Here is a 19444-nt window from a genome sequence, read left to right as displayed (position 1 = left end):
AATGTTTTTTGAGAGGCTATGACTTTTTTTCTTTTCTTCTGTTCTGTAGAAGAGGAAGGATTCAGCAATGTTTCAGTATTTAATGATACCTGTTTGAAATGGAAGAGACATTCTGGAAGAATTGGGGTGAAGGAAACCTACCTAGTGAGTGAGACATGTACTGTACTTTTTATTAATAGCTGAAGAGAAAAGTAAGGTTTGGGATTAAAGATTTTAGTGGAAGTTTTAATAATCCTAAAAAAAAAAAAAAAAAATTGCTGTGAAAAAAGTTAGTCATTTGACCTGATTTTTAAACAGCTGTGTGAGGCTCCTGAGTTTTTCTGAAGAACTTATTAAAAGTTTGTTTGGTTTATTTCTGTGATAGTTTCACATACAGGCACAACAGGGATACTTGGTGAAATCCTCCCATGAAATGATGATGAACTTCACCACTGAGGAGGAGAACCCAGAGGTGTGTTTGCCTCTACACCTGGGTGTAAACTACACTGTGACTATCACTGAGGCATCTACCAAGGTTCTTTTACAAATCCCCATAATGCTCCCAGCAACGGGTAAGTGCCGTTCTCCTGGACATTATCTCATGTTTCCTTCTACTCTTCCGTCTGTCGGTGTCCGTCTGGTGTTTATTGTCTTATACTTCAGTTGTAAACTCTTTGGGGGCAGAGACTGTCTTTTGTTCTGTGTTTGGACAGCACCTATCACAATGGAGTCCTGGTCCTAGGGCTCCTCGGTGCCATAATCATACAAATAAATTATAATAATAAGAGTAGTAGGTTAAGTTTCTAGTGCAGTGACTGTGCATAAGAACAGGCTTACTTGGTTTGAATTCTGACTATTCCAATGAGAGACATTTGAGGTTCGAAGAAGATAAGTAGAGGGGCAAATCTATGAGGCAATCAGTCTTAAATTGTCACATTAAGGGGGTAAGTTCCTCTCTTATTGCTCCTTCTCAACACCATCAGAGTTACTGGAGATGTGCAGGGGCATTAAGAGGATATCTGATTGTCTTGTCTAAATTAGGGATAAATACGGTACAGTCTGTATTCAGGCAAAATGCCCATTGACTGCCATGAGAGATTTGCTTGACAAAGTACTGAAAGATTTGTTCTTTTTGATTTGTGTTTTATACCCCAAAGAAAACATCTTTTTACATGATATGCAAAATATCCTGTGAATTTACAGTGCTGTAGAAGCGTGACTGTTAATAACAACGCATCACTAAGTCTATAGCCTTGTGGGAAGAAGGATGAAATGGATGCTTTAAAAAACAAACAAACAAGAATGAATGAATTAACCCAACCACAAGCACTGTTTCAAGTCTAGACATCACCCTATACACCTTCCTAAAGCGATTTCAAAAAGGTTATTTTCTTTAAGGTTTCATAAGCCTCTTTTTCCTTTTTGCAAATGTTCCTGGGAATGCACCATTTCCTAATCCAGTCTTCCTTTTTTATTGCCATATAATTTGTGTTAACCGATGCAGTCCTCATATTGTAGAGCTGCTTCATACACCAATTTAGAGATCTATAAACCAATCAGTCTTGTGAGATCAAGAATAGTCACTCTGCAGCTTGAAATCAGGGAGCATCTCTCTGGTGGGTGTCAGTAGTTATAGATCAGACACGTTTGTTCTTGCTTTCCAGCTTCTAGAGGACAGTGTTGTTACATGTACACCCACACGTTAGTGAAGTGCATTACCCTGAATGCAGAGCACAGTATGCAAATTACATACATACTGCACTAGCAGGAATGCTCAAGGCAGAGCTAGACTGCTTCCCAAAGCCAGTTCAGACTGGATTGGCCTCCAATATAAGAAGGATCAAGTCTGTATGGAGAATCCTAAAACAAGAAACACCATGCTCATCGAAATGGTAAATGCCTAGATAGAAGTACTGTAGTGTCGTCTTCTTCTTGTGAAATGAATAGACTTTAATGTCCTCTTTCAGGACTTTCCAGCCAGTGGAAGTGAAACTATCATACACTAAAAACCAAAACCTAACTGTTTGTTTTTGTTTTCATTATTCATGGCATTGTGTGTCAGATTGGTACTCGGCAAAATAATCTCTAGAGCTGTACTTTCTCCTTCACTTTGATCTCATATTCATAACTTCAGGAGTCTACAGAGTGGAATTAAAACATCCCTTCTATTTTTGCATGCCCTATTTTATCCCTTGTAAGAGGCACATCACAGAGCACATTAGAGAGAGTGAGGTGAATGGTACTTATAGCTTATTGTAAAGATAACAGCAAAAATTTCCCTTTGGTGTTTATTTTTCTGCGTGCAGAAGAGGAATTGCTCAGCAATGTGTCCATATTTAATGAAACCTGTGTGAAGTGGCAGAGAAAAGTTGCAAGAGCTGGGACAAAGGAAACATACACAGTAAGTGAGACACAATTTTTGTGTGTGTGTGAGGGGGAATTTTGGAACTAATCTGGGCAGCTGAACCGCTTTGAAGATTTGTTTAGCTGGGTTTGCTACAGTGTTGAATGAAGGGTAAATTGTTTTCTCTTTCTTTCCAGTAAGAACCATATAGCACTTTCAGTGAGGCTGGGTAAATGATTGAGGGGAAAAAATACATCCCCGTCATCAGGTTGGGTAAAGGGTTCACCAAACTTTGACTGAGGCCCTAATGCTTAAGCCCACCTCTGTTCAAATATGAAAAGCTACAGGGAAATTAACAGCAAATATAGTACCGTTAGATACTATAGCATTGGGAGAGAGTCGTTTGTTATATATTTTGTGTTGTAGAAGTGCCTGGAGGACCCAGTCATGGACCAGGGCCCCATTGTGCTAGGAGCTGTACAAACATATGGCAATAATTTTAATCATTTTAGTAAGTGGGAAGAAATTAAGGCTCTGATTCAGGAAATTGTCCATATTCAGCAGAGCACTTAGACGCATGCTTAAGTCCCATTGAAGTCACTGAGAGGCAAAGTGACTTGTCCAAGGTCACATAACAAATTTGTGGCAGAGCCAGGAACAGAACCCATGTCTTCTAACTCCCAGTCCCCGGCTCTAAGCACCAGATCATATTTCCTGCCACACATGGATGTTGGGAACATTTGTTTTGAGCAATGAAGGAATATACTGAAACCTCACATCAAGTTCAGTAGATTAATCTACAGAACCTGTTTTCGTGTGATGCATTTTATTTATGTGACTTTTTGAAAGGGCCTGTCTTTGGCTCTAGGTACTTCTGTAATATTTAAATATGCAAAAATAAGAATAAAATGTGAAATATAAAGGCATAGAAATGAATTGCCCAACCTGGATAATTTAAACTAATAATTTGATGATAATTCCCACATTCAGGCAATGGAGATATCCCAGTGAAAAGCCCAGAGAAAAAGTTGACTTTTACAGCATGTTCAGGTGGTTAAAAATTCCCATCTCTAACAGACCAGGGTGGGAATAAGTTCCAAAGTTGGGGACCATTCCTGGAAAATGACCTGCCACTATCCTCCTCTCTTATACACCACAAGAACCATTAGCTTGAGTGCATTTGTTGCTCACAACTGAGGTGGGGAAGAGGCAGTGTACAAAGTAGTCTTGCCTGAAATTACTAGGGTTTTACAGGTCAAAACCAATTCCTTAAACCTGTACTGAACAGGTAATAGGCAGTGAGTACAAACTAAAGACCACTGGGATAATGTGCTTCCTGCGCTTAATTGAGTAGTTCCATTTTGCACTAAATTCAGCTTCCAAACAGCTTCATTTAGAGCACTTCTTAGTAGTTTAGTCTGGAGGTGACAAAGGCATAGTTAAGTGTAACAGTCTTGTCTATATTAAGTCTCCATCAGATCACACTCATCCATGCCCTAATCTCAAACCAACCCTGGCCATTCATTTCACTGCACCAGCCAGGTCAGATGAGATGGAAGCTTGGAGTTCACTGTTGTTCACCAACTGTGGATGCTTCTGTGGACCGCGGAGAAAAATATGCAAAAGTACAGGAAAATTAACAGCAGATCTGGTAGCATTCGCTTTCGGGGAAAGTGACTTATTCTGATTTGTATTGCGGTAGTGCCTAGGACAAGTGCTAATTATTTTAATAATCGTTTTAATAGGTGGGAACAAATTAAGGCTCTGATTGAGCCAACCATCTCTGCTCAGCAAAGCTCTTCAGTCCCATTAAAGCAGAGATAAGTAGGCTGCTGTGACTTAAATGAACCAGCATTCTGAATTTTAGAGCGCCACTGCTAATTTAATCATCTCTTTTTTTTTTTTTTAAATCCCACAACAGTTTCATATATTGGGACGAAGATGGCACCAGAAGGAATTCTCTCGTGAAATGATATTTAACTTCACAACAGGTGAAGAGACTCCAGAGGTGTGTTTAGAGCTGAACTCTGATGCTAACTACACGGTGAACATTACTACAGCATCCTCTAAGGGGACCTCAGCCCTAATTACTATAGCAATTAAGACAGAGGGTAGGTATGATGCTTTGGAACCTTTATAACTCATAGAAGTAAGTCAGTGTGCGAGTCTCATTTCATTTTTTGGAGCCCGGAAGGTGGATCAGAAAACATTTTCTCTTGCTTTCACATACTTTGTACCTCTCAACCTCTTGAGGTCCAAATGTGAGATGCAAATGTTGGACGAAGACTAAAAATTAAAATGAAATGTGAATGGTCCAGGAAATTTAAAATTAAATGAGATTAAATCCATTAACAACAATCACACTCTTTACAACCTTGTGTTTCTGATGTAAATAATTACTATTGATCATACGTGGCGCTTATAAAACACCGTGTAACCAGGGGCATCAAAACACTTAGCAAACAATGAACAGATCTCCTAACTCCTTGCTTTGTGTTTTAATCACAGTATCATTCCTTTTCACCAAGAGACTGAAACAGGAAAATTTAGCCTGTTGCATTAACACACCTAACTCTTGGAGAAATATTCATGGAAACCCAGAAGGCTTTAGTATTTGTAAGCTTCCAAGACTTTCTGCAGATGTGAGGCTTGTCTACATGATACAATAGTCCACACCAGAGGAGAATAAATTATAGCACACACTAGTGTTCTGCACACTAACTAGCCCATGTGGACCCTGCTGGTGAGCACTAAGAGTTCCCTATGGACTAGATCAGCGCACGCTCAGGAACATTTTAGTGTGCGCAAACACACAGGCCAGTTAGTGGAGGACATGCTAGTGCACACGAGAATTTATACCTCTCTGTTGTGGACTAATGCACAACATAGACAAGCCCATAAAGAAACATACCTTGTGGCCCCATTTGATCTTTAGAAAAGAGAAAATAAGGTGGAAACATTTTAACCTGTCAACTGTGTTACAAAGGCCATGTCTACACAGCAATAAAACCCCCAGGGCTGGCCCGGGTCCGCAGACTCAGGGTTGTGAGGGTGGAGGGTCCCAAAGCTTGGGTTCCATCTCAAGCCCGAATGTCCACACAGCAATTTTTAGACCCACTGCCCAAGCGTGTGAGCCTGAGTCAGCTGACCTGGGCCATGCCACGGGTCTTTTATCCCTGTGTAGATGTACCAAAGCTTTCTGGCCATGACCTTGTAGCTCAGAGCTTGGAACTTGTTTGCCATGTCAGCCTCCATCATATGGCTATACCGATCAGAGTGCAAAAAAAGAAGTCAGGGTAAAATGTTGAATGTTTTTTGTTATTTTTAGCTGAATTTCACATCTTTCTCTCCCCATCAGCAGTCTTTTGAAGCTGCTCTGGAGAGAGCTGAAGCCTTTTAAAAATACCTGTTTGAACATCATGTTTTGTCTTGCTGCTGGAGACAGATGTCAGTGAGGACAGACTTGAGTGTTAGTGTTTAAACTGGTGAAAAAGGCCTTAATTTCATTAATGAAATAAGATAATCCCCAAAGGAAAGGAGTACAAGGCATCTGTTTTGAAAGGGAAGTGGGGGAATCATGGAATCTAGAAAGGTAGGGCTGGAAGAGACCATGAGAGGTGATCAAATCCAGCCCACTGCACTGAGGCAGGACCAAGTAAACCTAGACCGTCCCTAACAGGTGTCTGTCCAACGTGTTCCTAAAAACCTCCGGTGACGGGGATTCCACAGCCACCCTCAGTAACCTATCCAGTGCTTAACTACCTTTATAGTTTAAAAGTTTTTCCTAATATCTAACTAAGTCTCCCTTGCTGAAGAATAAGCCCATTACTTCTTGCCCTACATTCAGTGGACATGGAGAACAATTGATCACAGTTCTTTTTATAACAGCCCTTAGCATATTGGAAGACTGTTATCAGGCCCCCACCCCCAGTCTTGTTTTTGGGGAGATACTTTAATGCAGTTACTGGCCTCCTCTGAATTTCTGTCCTCACAATACCAGTCATTTATAGGATCTCCTGATCAGGCTTTCACTCCCAACAGGCTGCTATGCAAAGCTGTAGCCCTATCTCACCCTGAGGGAATGGGCATTCCCATAGGCCGACCCCTATCAGCGTGTGGACGGTGGATTGGTGCCAAGTCTATGAGACGGGGTCTCACCCACAAGATCCCAGCCTTGCTTCTCCAACTGATTATAAACCTTTTTAGTGGCATGGGAGGGAAGTACTTGCAGTCAGGACCAAGCACCACAGATACCACTAGCTTTGTGCTTAACTGGTATTCCCACCCATTAGATCCCAGCCCAGTCAGTAAGTCCAAGAGGTGCAAGCCTTTGGGATGCAACAAGCCAATAAACCCATGTGTGATGGCCTTGAACTTTATCCTCACCGATGGAACCTTCAGCTCTTCTTCACAATTCTTCTTGGCCCTATCCACTGTGATTGGCTGCTTAGCTTCCCTCCAAACATGACAAAGGAAGAATTCAGTCCAGATGAGCCTGATGGCAGGAATAAATGCCTGAATTCAGACCAGTTGCCTTTCACCAGATCAGTCCAGCTGCAGTGTCTGATCAGATTTCAGTCTTCACAATGTTTACATCGAAATGCACTGTAATGACTGTGAAGCCTGTGAGAAAGGAACATGAGTTGATCATCTTTCATGCCTTCATGCCTAGATCAGCTGAGCCATGTTTTGTTCCATGGTAGTCGGAGTTGAAAACCATGGGTTTTTCCAACTGCATATTTGTATGCACAGTGTTATGGTGCTGGAACCATATAGCAAGATATAAGGGTGCAGATGACATTGAAATACCTGTGAACCACATTGTTGGGGAAGAACAAGAGAGATGAAGGCAGACACAAGAGCCTTTAAAACAAAACTCAATAAGGAGGGGACACAAGCTTGTTTTTGGCATTGGAGCAAGGATTTCCTTTCAAGCTTAACATGGATCTGAAAGTAAGCAAGCTGCCATCTTCGCAAGGCCTCAAGCTTGCTATCCAGGCATCTGGTAAGAGTAGAAGACTTAGCTGGCCAATATGGAAATATTTGATCCTGAAGTGCATAGTAAAGCCAGGTGCTGGTATTGAGTGACTCGAGTTGTGTCCACATGGAGAGGCAAGAGATGCTTCACTTGAGGGGCATCGTGGGTGGTAAACTTTGAAAGTAGTAATTGGACAGGATGTGTTACCTGACACCCTATGCCAGGGGATCCCAGAATGCGCTGACATGTTTTTGAAAAACTGAGGTGCAAACGGAAACCATTAGGCAGGGGCTGAGGTCTTACAAGGGTAACAAGCAAGCGGGGAGTTGGCCCAGCAGACAGTTATCTAACTCTGTGGGATGCAAAGGAATCCATGTGGCCAAGAAGGTCCTTGACAGAGTTTATTACCCCGTTACCTTGTAAAGGGCAACCATGATACTGGCTAGTGAGTGAAAGGCAGAGGGTGATGTTCATTCCTGAGTGCTGGGTGCACATAACCTTAATTGGCTTTTTGACCATGTAACCTTTGTCATGCTATAGCGGGAGCTGTTCCATGGTTGATAGTATGGATGTTAGTCTAGCCCTCTAAAAGACCATCCTTTTATTCTCCCGGGTATTTCCCCCCCTCCAATCTCAAGGGGGAAAATAATTAAATGGACACTGGGATGGGAAAAATATTCCAGAAAAATAATACATTGAATGATTCTCTGTGCAATCCAGAGTTCAAGCCATGTCTTGAGTGTTTCAGACACTGATGAAATGTGTACTGAAATATAGGCCTCCAGAAGCGTCCATATACAACTGGACATCTGGGAAGAGTTAGGCCTCAAATGCCAAGGTGAAATTCCTGTTGAACAACTACAAAAATGAGTCCCCAAAAGTCAAGGCTGCCCCAGTATAAATGTGGTGTTGTGGGTGTATGAACTCAGCTATGGGGATGCATCCCCCAGCAGAAAGACTAATCATAAGCTATTACCATGCCCACAAACCTGAAAGTTTCAAAGGCTACATGTGAAACTGAGTACGGCCATATCCTAATACCATACAGACTAAAAGGAGAAGCCAAGCATCTCAAATCCGTTGGGATACAGTGGGGGCAGGCAGAAAGCTGACTTGCTGTCACTTTTAGGTGAGCAGCAGAACCATCTCATAATATTCTGGATCAGTTAGATAATACTTGTATTGTGCCTTCCATCTGAGAATCTCAAAGTGCTTTACAGACATTAACCAACTAATACAATGCCTGCGAGGTGAGCAGCATTCGTTCCAATTTCAGAGGGGGAAACTGAGACACTGAGCAAATAAATGACTCAAGTCAATGGCAAAGCTGGGAATAGAGAATCCATGTCTACTTAGTCCTTTGTCCTTTCTCTCCCGATTATCTGTTTGGGTCTGAGAGGTACAGTATAACCTGACCTTCCCCCTGGAGCTTTTAGGGTGATGGTTTCTAGTAGGGAGGTTGGTGTGGAAAAGGAGAGAACTGACAAAATGAACAATGACTAATTCCTACTGGATTTTAGCTTTTTAGCACCATGGTGTTGAGGTATGTGGCCTGCAAGTAACTCCTATGACTTTTGTAAGATGACCTCAATCCACCTAGAAAGCCTACATGTCTTCTGGTTGGGTTAAATCCATTAGCATTTCCAAGAGAACTAGAAGAATTACTTTTTTAGAATAATTAGTCCGAATAGGACCCCTTCCCCTTGAAATGATCAGATCTAGCATCCCACCAGTAATACTGAACTCAGAAAAGTTTCCTGGGAGCACATTCTCTTGTGCTCTCACCTGCCCTTGGTGGACTCAGGAGCGTACTTACAGCTGTGACAAGTGCCAGTGCCTTTCTGAAAGCCGCAGCAAACCTGCTTCTCTTCAGGTTTGGGCTCTGATTTAGGCAGGACTGGTACAGGGAGACCAATTGGCATAATTTCAATCTGTGGCTGAGAGCTCGTTGGTTTCCATGTCCTGCACTGATTGTGTGGCTGCCTGCTTATGGAAGTGCTCTTTGCTGCTCAACCATATACAATGCTGTAGTGAGATGAGCATTGCTGATAATATCCTTATATTTAATGAGGGATGAGCTGTTCTCTGGCGGCCGTTCATCAGTCCTGGGGTGGAGGGGAAGTGGTGTTCTAAAGGCAGATACCCAATTTGTGATGCTTTGACCTCATTAAACATTTAGCTTGTCTGCTGCTCTGTTTCTAGGGAGGTTGCACTCAACCATCTTTAGCAGCGTGGTGGGGGGAGGAGCCTCATGTATTTTCCCTCCTGCACGTTTTCTCAGGTCTGGGACAGGTGGTTATGCAGTGGCTTCTCTCTATCAGCAGTTGGGGACACTGTGGAATTAGATTGTTCTTTGTCCCATGCAGCTAACCTGTGTGGTGAAAGATGTAACAGAAGCTTCTGAGGGTGTAGCAGGAATGGCAGAAATACCTTGTGTGGTACTTGAACATCAAGAAATTTGTGTACACCCACACATTGGTGCCATATTTTTAAGCTGCCTGGCTTAAGTAATGAAAAGGGAGATACAGAAGGACCTCAGAGTTATGAACACCAGAGTTACGAACTGACCAGTCAACCACACACCTCATTTGCAACTGCAAGTTTGCAATCAGGCAGCAGCAGAAGAAAAAAAAAGCAAATATAGTACAGTACTGTGTTAAGCGTAAACTACTAAAAAAAATGAAGGGAAAGTTTAAAAAAAAATTGACAAGGTAAGGAAACTGTTTCTGTGCTTGTTTCATTTTATATTAAAATGGTTAAAAGCAGCTATTTTCTTCTGCATAGTAAAGTTTCAAAGCTGTATTAAGTTATTGTTCAGTTGTAAACTTTTGAAAGAACAACCATAATGTTTTGTTCAGTTATGAACCACCTCTATTTCCGAGGTGTTCCTAACTCTGAGGTTCTACTGTAACTGACGTTGTTCCCTCAACTCACATCTGTATGCTTAAGAATTGCAACAGCGCATTTTTTTTTTCATAGTGTATGTGCTGCAATGGCTAAGGATACTGTATCGGAATTTCTTAGCCCTTGTTTGTCCAAATGGTACCCTCAGAAATCTAAGTTTTTTTGAGTGTGACTGTGAATTAATGAATATTTAAAATACCTTACAGATAAGCTGATACTCCATGAGCTAAGTGTTTTTGAGCTATTGTTTTGAGTAATGTAACCTATATGAATAGTACTATTCTTTCAGTGGTAGGTCTTAGTTCCTAAACAAAACTGTTGTGCATGTTGTTTTTGGATCATCAAAGCCTGAAACATTTGATGTTTAATATTTTGTTTATTCACTGAAAGGAAGAGGCTTTTTTGGAATATAAGTAGTTCGAGGAATCCCTGCCCCCAACCCCACATTTTATGAAAAATGGGGGTACAGCCAGATTTTCAAAATTGCTTATCACCCATCAGCTCTCACTTAAGCACTTACACAAGTGACCAGGTTTTCAAGATGTGGGAGTACTGGATATAGCTGGTTACTGAGCACTTTTGAAAATATGACCCCACTTGTGGGTGATGAGCAGTCTTGAAAATCTGGCTCATAATGTTTGTCATCTGCATTAGTGGTGCAAAGAGTTGAGATGAGCTGAAAGCAAAATACCCAGTATCTACCGAATTGCTCCTCTGGGAAGGTATCTCCAACAACCAATGCACTTGTACCACAGCAACAGCCAATTGGCACTTTCAGCTCTGCAGTAACACACATTGAATTTACCACTGTCAATAGCGATTCCTTTTGGAAATGCCACAAAACCCCTGGTGTAATTTGACAAGAAGCCAGGTACCCATCCTTCCCTCCTACTGGTTTGATGAGAACTGCTTCTATTGTCTGTGTCTTTTTGGCCCATACGTAGCAGGGAGCAGGTTTTGAAACAGAAATATTTGACTTGTGATATATGCTGTTTCCCCAAAGCTGTCGCTTACCACTATTATTTTGATTGTAAAAGGAGAGACAAGTCACCCTTCTAAAACTATGCCCTCTCCTAGACCTTAGGCAACTGAAGTTTACCTTAATTTGTGGGGAGGCTTTAAAATTCCCTTTAATACTACATTTGGGTTTTTTTAAAACCATAAGTTCATTTAAAAATATTATACCCGATTTACAATATTTGGGCACTCAGAAAGGAATGAGGTTCCACTCCCTCCTAACAACCCTGGATCCTCTAAAGTAAAAACAGACTCAGACTTTGTCATTTTAAGCCAATCATGATCAATAATGTTACAGGAAGGTCTTTTAAATGTTTTTAGTTCTGAGGCTTCCCCCTTTCTCACTCTCTCTGCAGTAAAGGAAGCCTTCAGTAATCTGCTGATACTTAATGACACCTGCTTGAAATGGAGGCGAAGAGTAAGGAGAGCTGGTAGGAAGGAAATCTATTCGGTAAGTGATACATATTTTGAATGTTTTATTTAAAAAAAATTAAAATCTAGCAAATATTGGCAAACCAGAGTCTTCATACATTGTTGCTTTTCGGGTCTCCACTCTTCTTGCATGGCATTGAGCCACAGTAACAGGGGAACCTAGCATGCGGCATCATAAGAAAACTAAAAGGGCCAGTGGATCATTGTTTGAAAAAGAATACCCACAACCATGCTTTTTGTTGTTTCTTGCTCACCTCTGTTTCGTGCTTGTTGTTTGTTTCTTCCTTTCTGCTGCTCTGTTCCTCTCCAGCCTTCAGCAATTTCTCGTTCTTTACACAAACTCAAACAGGCCAATGTGCCTTGCCGTGTACTCTCAGTGATCCCCTCACCCCGCTGTGAACCCTCCACTGAGGCTGTCTGTGGTGGGCCCAAGACTGGCTCTTATCTAAAGTTTCCACAGTTAGAGATTATCCAGCGTTTATTGCATCCCTCTAACTGAGGGACAGCCTGTAAGATTTAAACAGAGAGTGCAGTCTATTTTTTTCTTACTCAAATAACTGAGACTAGATAGGTGTGAAATTGTTTGTTTTGAGTTACTAACATTATGACTATTTGGCACCAGAGCAGTGGAAAATATGCATGACTACAAGTGTACATACAAGCCCAGCTGTCTGTAACTTGGTCCTGAGAGGGACTGGGCATTCTCATTTCATGTGGATATAGCATACTTGGACTTTCAGAAAGCCTTTGACAAGGTCCCTCACCAAAGGCTCTTACGCAAACTAGGCAGGCATGAGATAAGAGGGAAGGTCCTCTCATGGATCAGTATCTGGTTAAAAGGCAGGAAACAAAGAGTAGGAATAAATGGCCAATTTTCAGAAGAGAGAGAGGTAGATAGCGGTGTCCCCCAGGGGTCTGTACTCGGACCAGTGCTGTTCAACATATTCATAAATGATCTGGAAAAAGAGTGAAGTGGCAAAATTTGCCGACAATACAAAATTACTCAAGATAGTTCAGTCCAAAGCAAACTGCGAAGAATTACAAAGGGATCTCGCAAAACTGGGTGACTGGGCAACAAAATCGCAGATGAAATTCAATGTTGATAAATACAAAGTAATGCCAATTGGAAAACATAATCCCAACTACACATCCAAAAAAAGTGTGTTCAAATTGGCTATTACCACTCTGGAATCATTGTAGATAGTTCTCTGAAAAAATCCATTCAGTGTGCACTGGCAGTCAAAAAAGCTAACCATTTTAGGAACCATTAGGAAAGGGTTAGATAATAAAACAAAATATCATAATGCTTCTGTATAAATCCATGGTATGCCCACACCTTGAATACTACATGCAGTTCTGATCGCTCCATCTAAAAAAGGATATATTAGAATTGGAAAAGGTACAGAGAAGGGCAACAAACATGATTAAGGGTATGGAACAGCTTCCGTATGAGGAGAGATTAAAAAGACTGGGACTTTTCTGCTTAGGATATGATAGAGGTCTATAAAATCTTGACTGGTGTGGAGAAAGTGAATAAGGAAGCGTTATTTACTCCTTCTCACAACACAAGAACCATGCATCACCAAATGAAATTAACAGGCAACAGGTTTAAAACAAACAAAAGGAAGTACTTCTTCACAGAATTCACAGTCAACCTGTGGAACTTGTTTCCAGGGGATGTTGTGAAGGCACAGAGTTCAAAAGAAAATTCGATTGGTTCCTCAAGGATAGGTCAGTCAATGGCTATTAGCCAAGGTGGTCAGGGGTGCAGCCACGTGATCTGAGTGTCCCTAGCCTCTGATTGTCAAAAGCTGGGAGGGGACAATGGGATTGATCACTCGACAATTGCCTGTTCTGTTCATTCACTCCGAAGCACCTGGCATTGGCCACTGCCAGACGACAGGATAGTGGGCTAGATGGACCATTGGTCTGACCCAGTAAGGCTGTTCTTATGTTGACTTCAGTAGGATTTGATAGTAATGAACACCTTTCCGGATCAAGTGATAACTGCACAGCATGCAAGTGGGTTCACTTTTGTAAATGTACTGTTTCCGCAATGAAGATACATGAGTAGGCTGCTGGTTCCTGTTAGCTGGCAAACTAGCAGTTTTGGGGCTGGGGTGTGTTTACCAAAAAAAAAAAAAGGGGGGGTGGGGGGAGAAACGAAGTGCAAGAACTAGCTTTAGGGTAGTGCTGTTAAAGTTTATCCACAAGCATGCTGTGTCTTCCTTCATAAAACCTGGACATGTTTTGATTATAGTAACGCTCAACAAATTTAATACAGTCCGTTTGTATGCACATGTAGATTTTCAACAAGGATATGGTAAATTACTTTTCCATAAGATTTATGATAAATGGTTTAGTTAGAGTATCCCACAAATTGAACCCACGTGAAGTGTCAAAGCCTTCCATTTTCAGCACTGTGATTGTTTCATTAGTTTCACATACAGGGTCAACGCTGGTATCAGAAGGAGTTCTTTCATGAAATGGCCTTTAACCTCACCGCTTACGGACAGACTCCAGAGGTGTGTCTTGATTTGCGCCCAGGCACCAATTACACTGTGAATATTTCCATGGCAGCTTTGGATCTTTCTGTGCTAGTTTCCATGACAACTCCAATTATTGGTACGTCCTGCTTTTTTTCTTTTTAACAAGATGACCACTTGAGTGTGAGTGCTTAGCCTCAATGGCAATATTGTCAACTGACTTGAACTTAGTGTCTCAGTGTGGATTGTTGAAAAACTCCTGCCTTGTGCTCAAAAACTGTAATCTAATTGTTACAGATTTCATGCTGTTTCTTGTTGAGTCAGCAAATCCCAAAGCATGGGGACAATGGCTGTTATGTGTTTTTAAATGTTACTTCAGCATCACAGGGTAACTGGAGAGGAAGGATGGGACAGTGATTGGGATTCTAGCCTGGAACTCTGGAGACCTAGTTCAATCCCCTGCTCTGCCAAAGACTTCCTGTATGACCTTGGGCAAGTCACTTAGTCTCTGTGTGCCTCACTTCACCATCTGTACAATGGGGATAATGGCACTGCCCTACCTCACAGAGGTTGAAAGATTGTGAAGTACTCAGATACTATGGTAATGAGGGCCCTATGAGTACCATAGACTGATATCGCTACCGATGGTGATATTAAAAGGTATTCCAGCAAAAAGGCACTGTTGGCAGAGGAGGAGAAAGAGCATGTTATGCTTCGTGTTTTAATTGTAATTTGCTTCCAGAATTTTTTTTTCCATAAAGAAAACTGCACTAATAAAAATCTGCAGCCTTTGAGCTCATTTTGATTCCAGTTAAACTGGTTTAAATTAGGACACTTTTGTACCGTTCCTATGCTGAAAAGCTTCTGGGTTAGATTAAGAAAAACAACAACAAAGTGAACAGGAGTACTTGTGGCACCTTAGAGACTAACAAATTTATTTGAGCATAAGCTTTCGTGGGCTACAGCCCACTTCTTCGGATGCATATAGAATGGAACATATATTGAGGAGATATATATACACACATTCAGAGAGCATGAACAGGTGGGAGTTGTCTTACCAACTCTGAGAGGCCAATTAAGTAAGAGAAAAAAAACTTTTGAAGTGATAATCAAGATAGCCCAGTACAGACAGTTTGATAAGAAGTGTGAGAATACTTACAAGGGGCTGTACTGGGCTATCTTGATTATCACTTCAAAAGTTTTTTTTTCTCTCTTACTTAATTGGCCTCTGAGTTGGTAAGACAACTCCCACCTGTTCATGCTCTCTGGATGTGTGTATATATATCTCCTCAATATATGTTCCATTCTATATGCATCCGAAGAAGTGGGCTGTAGCCCACGAAAGCTTATGCTCTAATAAATTTGTTAGTCTCTAAGGTGCCACAAGTACTCCTGTTCTTTTTGCGGATACAGACTAACACGGCTGCTACTCTGAAACAACAAAGTGAAACACTAGCTTTGGTGTTGGCAGCAGACAGATGAAACCTAGCAACCTCTTTGAATTTTGTAACTGTGTTCGGCCACTAGGTGCAGCTGTTTATCTGCTGGATACCCAATGAAGAACTAGAGAGCTGTTTATGTGGTATTTTCCAAATCATGAATACTTCAGTACTTTTTTAATAGTAAATCTTAGCTTTTAAGACATCATAGAAGGGGGAAAAAATCTCTTCCTTGTGTGTGAAAGTTATTGTGTAGGGCACACAGTGTTTTGGATCACTTTAGTGATGAACAGCAATTATTGGATGATTTTTGCTTGAAAATTGCCTAGCTGTCATTCAAAAGTAGTGAATTGTTGTATCTGTTCATGTGTCTTGTTAGAACAAAGCATGTCCCGGAATTTGATTGATTGAGATGCTTTTGAATACCCACAGTTATAACCTGTAGGCATTCCACTTTACATTGTCATCCTGCAAGAGTTCATTACTTGTGCAGACGATCTGTACAGAATACTTTCTAGCAGGTGCTGCATGAAGTGGGGTTGATGATTTGGTACCTGGTATGTTTCTCTTTGAGCTGAGTTAGTACTGAATGAACGCACAAGCATAGTCCTGGGTGAGGTATCTGTAGAGCCCTGCGTGAATACAAATTTATATCCTTGGATGCAGATATACATGTGTATCCACACAGGGCTGTAGGTATTTGGTGGAGAGGCACAAACATTTGGTCATGTCTGCTTATCAAGTAAGATCTCATTAAAAGGCCCATTTTACTTTTTTATAAGAGTAATGGGGTTTGAGTCACTTTTGATTTAGCTCCCACATTTAAATTTTACAAAATTACACAATTTAGGATTAATAAAACTTTCCATTTTATTTTATTTTTTAAATTCCAAGAAAAACAGTGTTTGGTATGGATTTCAGCTTTCTCCACCAGTGTTTGCAACCCAAATATTGCAACATTGTGCTTGTTAATGACAGCTAGTAAGTGAAACTGACCAGTCTGTTTTGTAATCCATGGGCAGTGAAATGCAAAAAGAAAACCAAGACAATTAATGATGAAAACTAAATTAGATTTTTAACATTCTTTCCATGTTAATAATCTTAGCTGCTGTAGTACCAGTGAAGAAGCATTTAAAGTAACTCGCCTAACAATGAGCTTTTAACTTCTGTGCCATGCCTCTGAAATTATATTCTTCCTACCTAAATCCCTCCTGCGGTTTATTTAGGATATAGTATTCTTTACTTCCTGTCTTGCACTGCTGTGAGCTGCTGAATCAGGGCTGGTCTACACTACAGGGCAGGGATTGATCCAGGTTATGCAACTTCAGCTACATGAATAACGTAGCTGAAGTCAATGTACTTAGATCTACTTACTGCAGTGTGTCGACAGAAGACTCTCTCCCATCAATTTCCCTTGCACGTTTCGTTGAGGTGGAGTACCGGAGCTGACGCTAGAGCGATGGGCGGTCGATTATACTAGACACGATAAATCGACTCCCGCTGGATCGATCGCTGCCTGTCGATCCGGACGGTAGTGTAGACAAGCCCTCAGATGGCTGTACTTTGGTGGTGGTGGAGTTCTCCTAATTTGTATGCCGGTTTAAGCTTGTTAAAGTGCTTTGTGGCCCTTTGGGATCAAAAGTCCTATGTAAATGTAAAATACCTCAGAAGATCTAATGCTGTAAGGAAGCTGAAAGACTGAAACAAATGTTTTACTGTGGATGTACTGTAACTGGCCTAACCTTTGTTATCGGGTGATGTAGCTGCTTGAGGTTTCATGCTGATTTCTTTGGGGGAAGAGTAAGGAGGTATGGCCCTCAATTTACCCACAGTTAACAAATGTTCCTGGTGAGTCATGGATTTACATTTCAGAACATAGGATCACATCTTCAGCTGGTGTAAATTCCCATACCTTATTAACTTCAATAGAGCTACTCCAGTTTACTGCAGTTGAGGACCAGGACCAGGCCCATAGATTCTGTAATGCTAGAGGCCCTCTTATAGGTCATTTCATGGTGACCATATTCCTCTATGGAGGAAATTAATAAGGTTAGAGAGCGTATTTAGTGTGTACAGTCACATGCTGTACAGTCACATGTTAGTGAAAGGTTGCTTTGTGCTAAGACAGAAAAAAGAGAGAGAGAGAATCTACAGCGTTCATAAATGTCTGTCAGGAAACCTACCTTTGCTTCAGATATCCTGAATGAGATGATTCATTATGCCCATAATGGAATGTGTGTCTACACAAAAAATGGAATTCAGCAGCTTGCTACTTTCCTTACCGTAGACAGCCTGGCAAGCAGATTCCTTTTAAAATAAGTCTGTGATCAGCATGTTATTGTTCTCATCACCTGGCCAGTAAAGATTCTCTATTGAGTGCTTCATAGAGCACTGAAATTCTGTTCCTTTCATATTCCCAGCAGTATCCTTCTTAGGCTGCCTTTTCTGCCCTCCCGGTTTGCATAAGAGTTTTTACCATGTGCTCACGTGAGATGGGAGCTCGAGTCATGAAAAATGGTTGGGCAATCATTGCCCAATCGCTATTAAAAGACTGGTGATGTGAGCTTTCTGTGTTTTGGCAGGAAGGACAGTTTGTGTCTGTTTCTCCTGCTCCCTTCCATCGCATCCCCTAAAAAAAAAAAAAAAAAAGGCTGTTAAGGTTGTACTGTCTCTGATTCATTATTTCTCTGTCTGGGTTACTGATTGTTGTAGTCCCAAGTGTGCTCTTCCCTTTTATAGATCATTCGTGAAGAAGATATCCTAGGTAAAGCATTGTCGCTGACTATTTCTGAATTTAAGAAATGTCTTTTTTATAAACACTCACTTCCATTTGAGAAATGGCTAGGGAGAATTTAAGAAATACTGGTCTTAAATGAATAAGCCACAGCAAGGATATGCGTCATAGAAGATTAGGGTTGGAAGAGACCTCAGGAGGTCATCTAGTCCCACCCCCTGCTCAAAGCAGGACCAATTCCCAACTAAATCATCCCAGCCAGGGCTTTGTCAAGCCTGACCTTAAAAACCTCTAAGGAAGCAGATTCCACCACCTCCCTAGGTAACCCATTCCAGTGCTTCACCACCCTCCTAGTGAAATACTTTTTCCTAATATCCAACCAAGACCTCCCCCATTGCAACTTGAGACCATTGCTCCTTGTTCTGTCATCTGCCACCACTGAGAACAGCCTAGGTCCATCCTCTTTGGAACCCCCCTTCAGGTAGTTGAAGGCTGCTATCAAATCCCACCTCACTCTTCTCTTCTGCAGACTAAATAATCCCAGTTCCCTCAGCCTCTCCTCATAAGTCATGTGCCCCAGCCCCCTAATCATTTTCATTGCCCTCCACTGGACTCTCTTCAGTTTGTCCACATCCTTTCTGTAGTGGGGGGCCCAAAACTGGGCGCATTACTCCAGATGTGGCCTCACCAGTGCCAAATAGAGGGGAATAATCGCTTCCCTCGATCTGGTGGCAACGCTCCTACTAATGCAGCCCAATATGCCATTAGCCTTCTTGGCACAAGGGCACACTGTTGACTCATATCCAGCTTCTCGTCCACTAATCCCCAGGTCCTTTTCTGCAGAACTGCTGCTTAGCCACTCGGTCCCCAGCCTGTAGCAGTGCATGGGATTCTTCCATCCTAAATGCAGGACTCTGCACTTGTCCTTGTTGAACCTCATCAGATTTCTTTTGGCCCAATCCTCCAATTTGTCTAGATCACTCTGGACCCTATCCCTACCCTCTAGTGTATCTACCTTTCCCCCCAGCTTAGTGTCATCTGTGAACTTGCTGAGGGTGCAATCCATCCCATCGTCCAGATCATTAATGAAGATGTTGAACAAAACTGGCCCCAGGACTGACCCCTGGGGCA

At 41.6% G+C, this 19444-nt stretch overlaps 1 protein-coding gene across 1 annotated transcript in view; it reads left to right on the top strand.

Annotated features, from left to right (window-relative positions):
• Positions 1-19444, top strand: part of LOC112118358 (sushi domain-containing protein 1) — a 95148-nt gene that overhangs the window by 51036 nt on the left and 24668 nt on the right. Inside the window, exons 10-15 of the mRNA XM_029914337.1 lie at positions 50-144; positions 365-551; positions 2286-2380; positions 4245-4434; positions 11579-11673; positions 14093-14279. Coding sequence (XP_029770197.1) covers positions 50-144; positions 365-551; positions 2286-2380; positions 4245-4434; positions 11579-11673; positions 14093-14279 — 849 coding nt within the window. The remainder of the gene's footprint in view (positions 1-49; positions 145-364; positions 552-2285; positions 2381-4244; positions 4435-11578; positions 11674-14092; positions 14280-19444) is intronic.

This window comes from Terrapene carolina, unplaced genomic scaffold (assembly GCF_002925995.2).
Source record: "Terrapene carolina triunguis isolate 2854851 unplaced genomic scaffold, T_m_triunguis-2.0 Scaffold35098, whole genome shotgun sequence".
In the NCBI taxonomy this organism is placed as follows: domain Eukaryota; kingdom Metazoa; phylum Chordata; order Testudines; family Emydidae; genus Terrapene; species Terrapene triunguis.
This window is presented reverse-complemented; position numbering and strand designations above follow the sequence as displayed.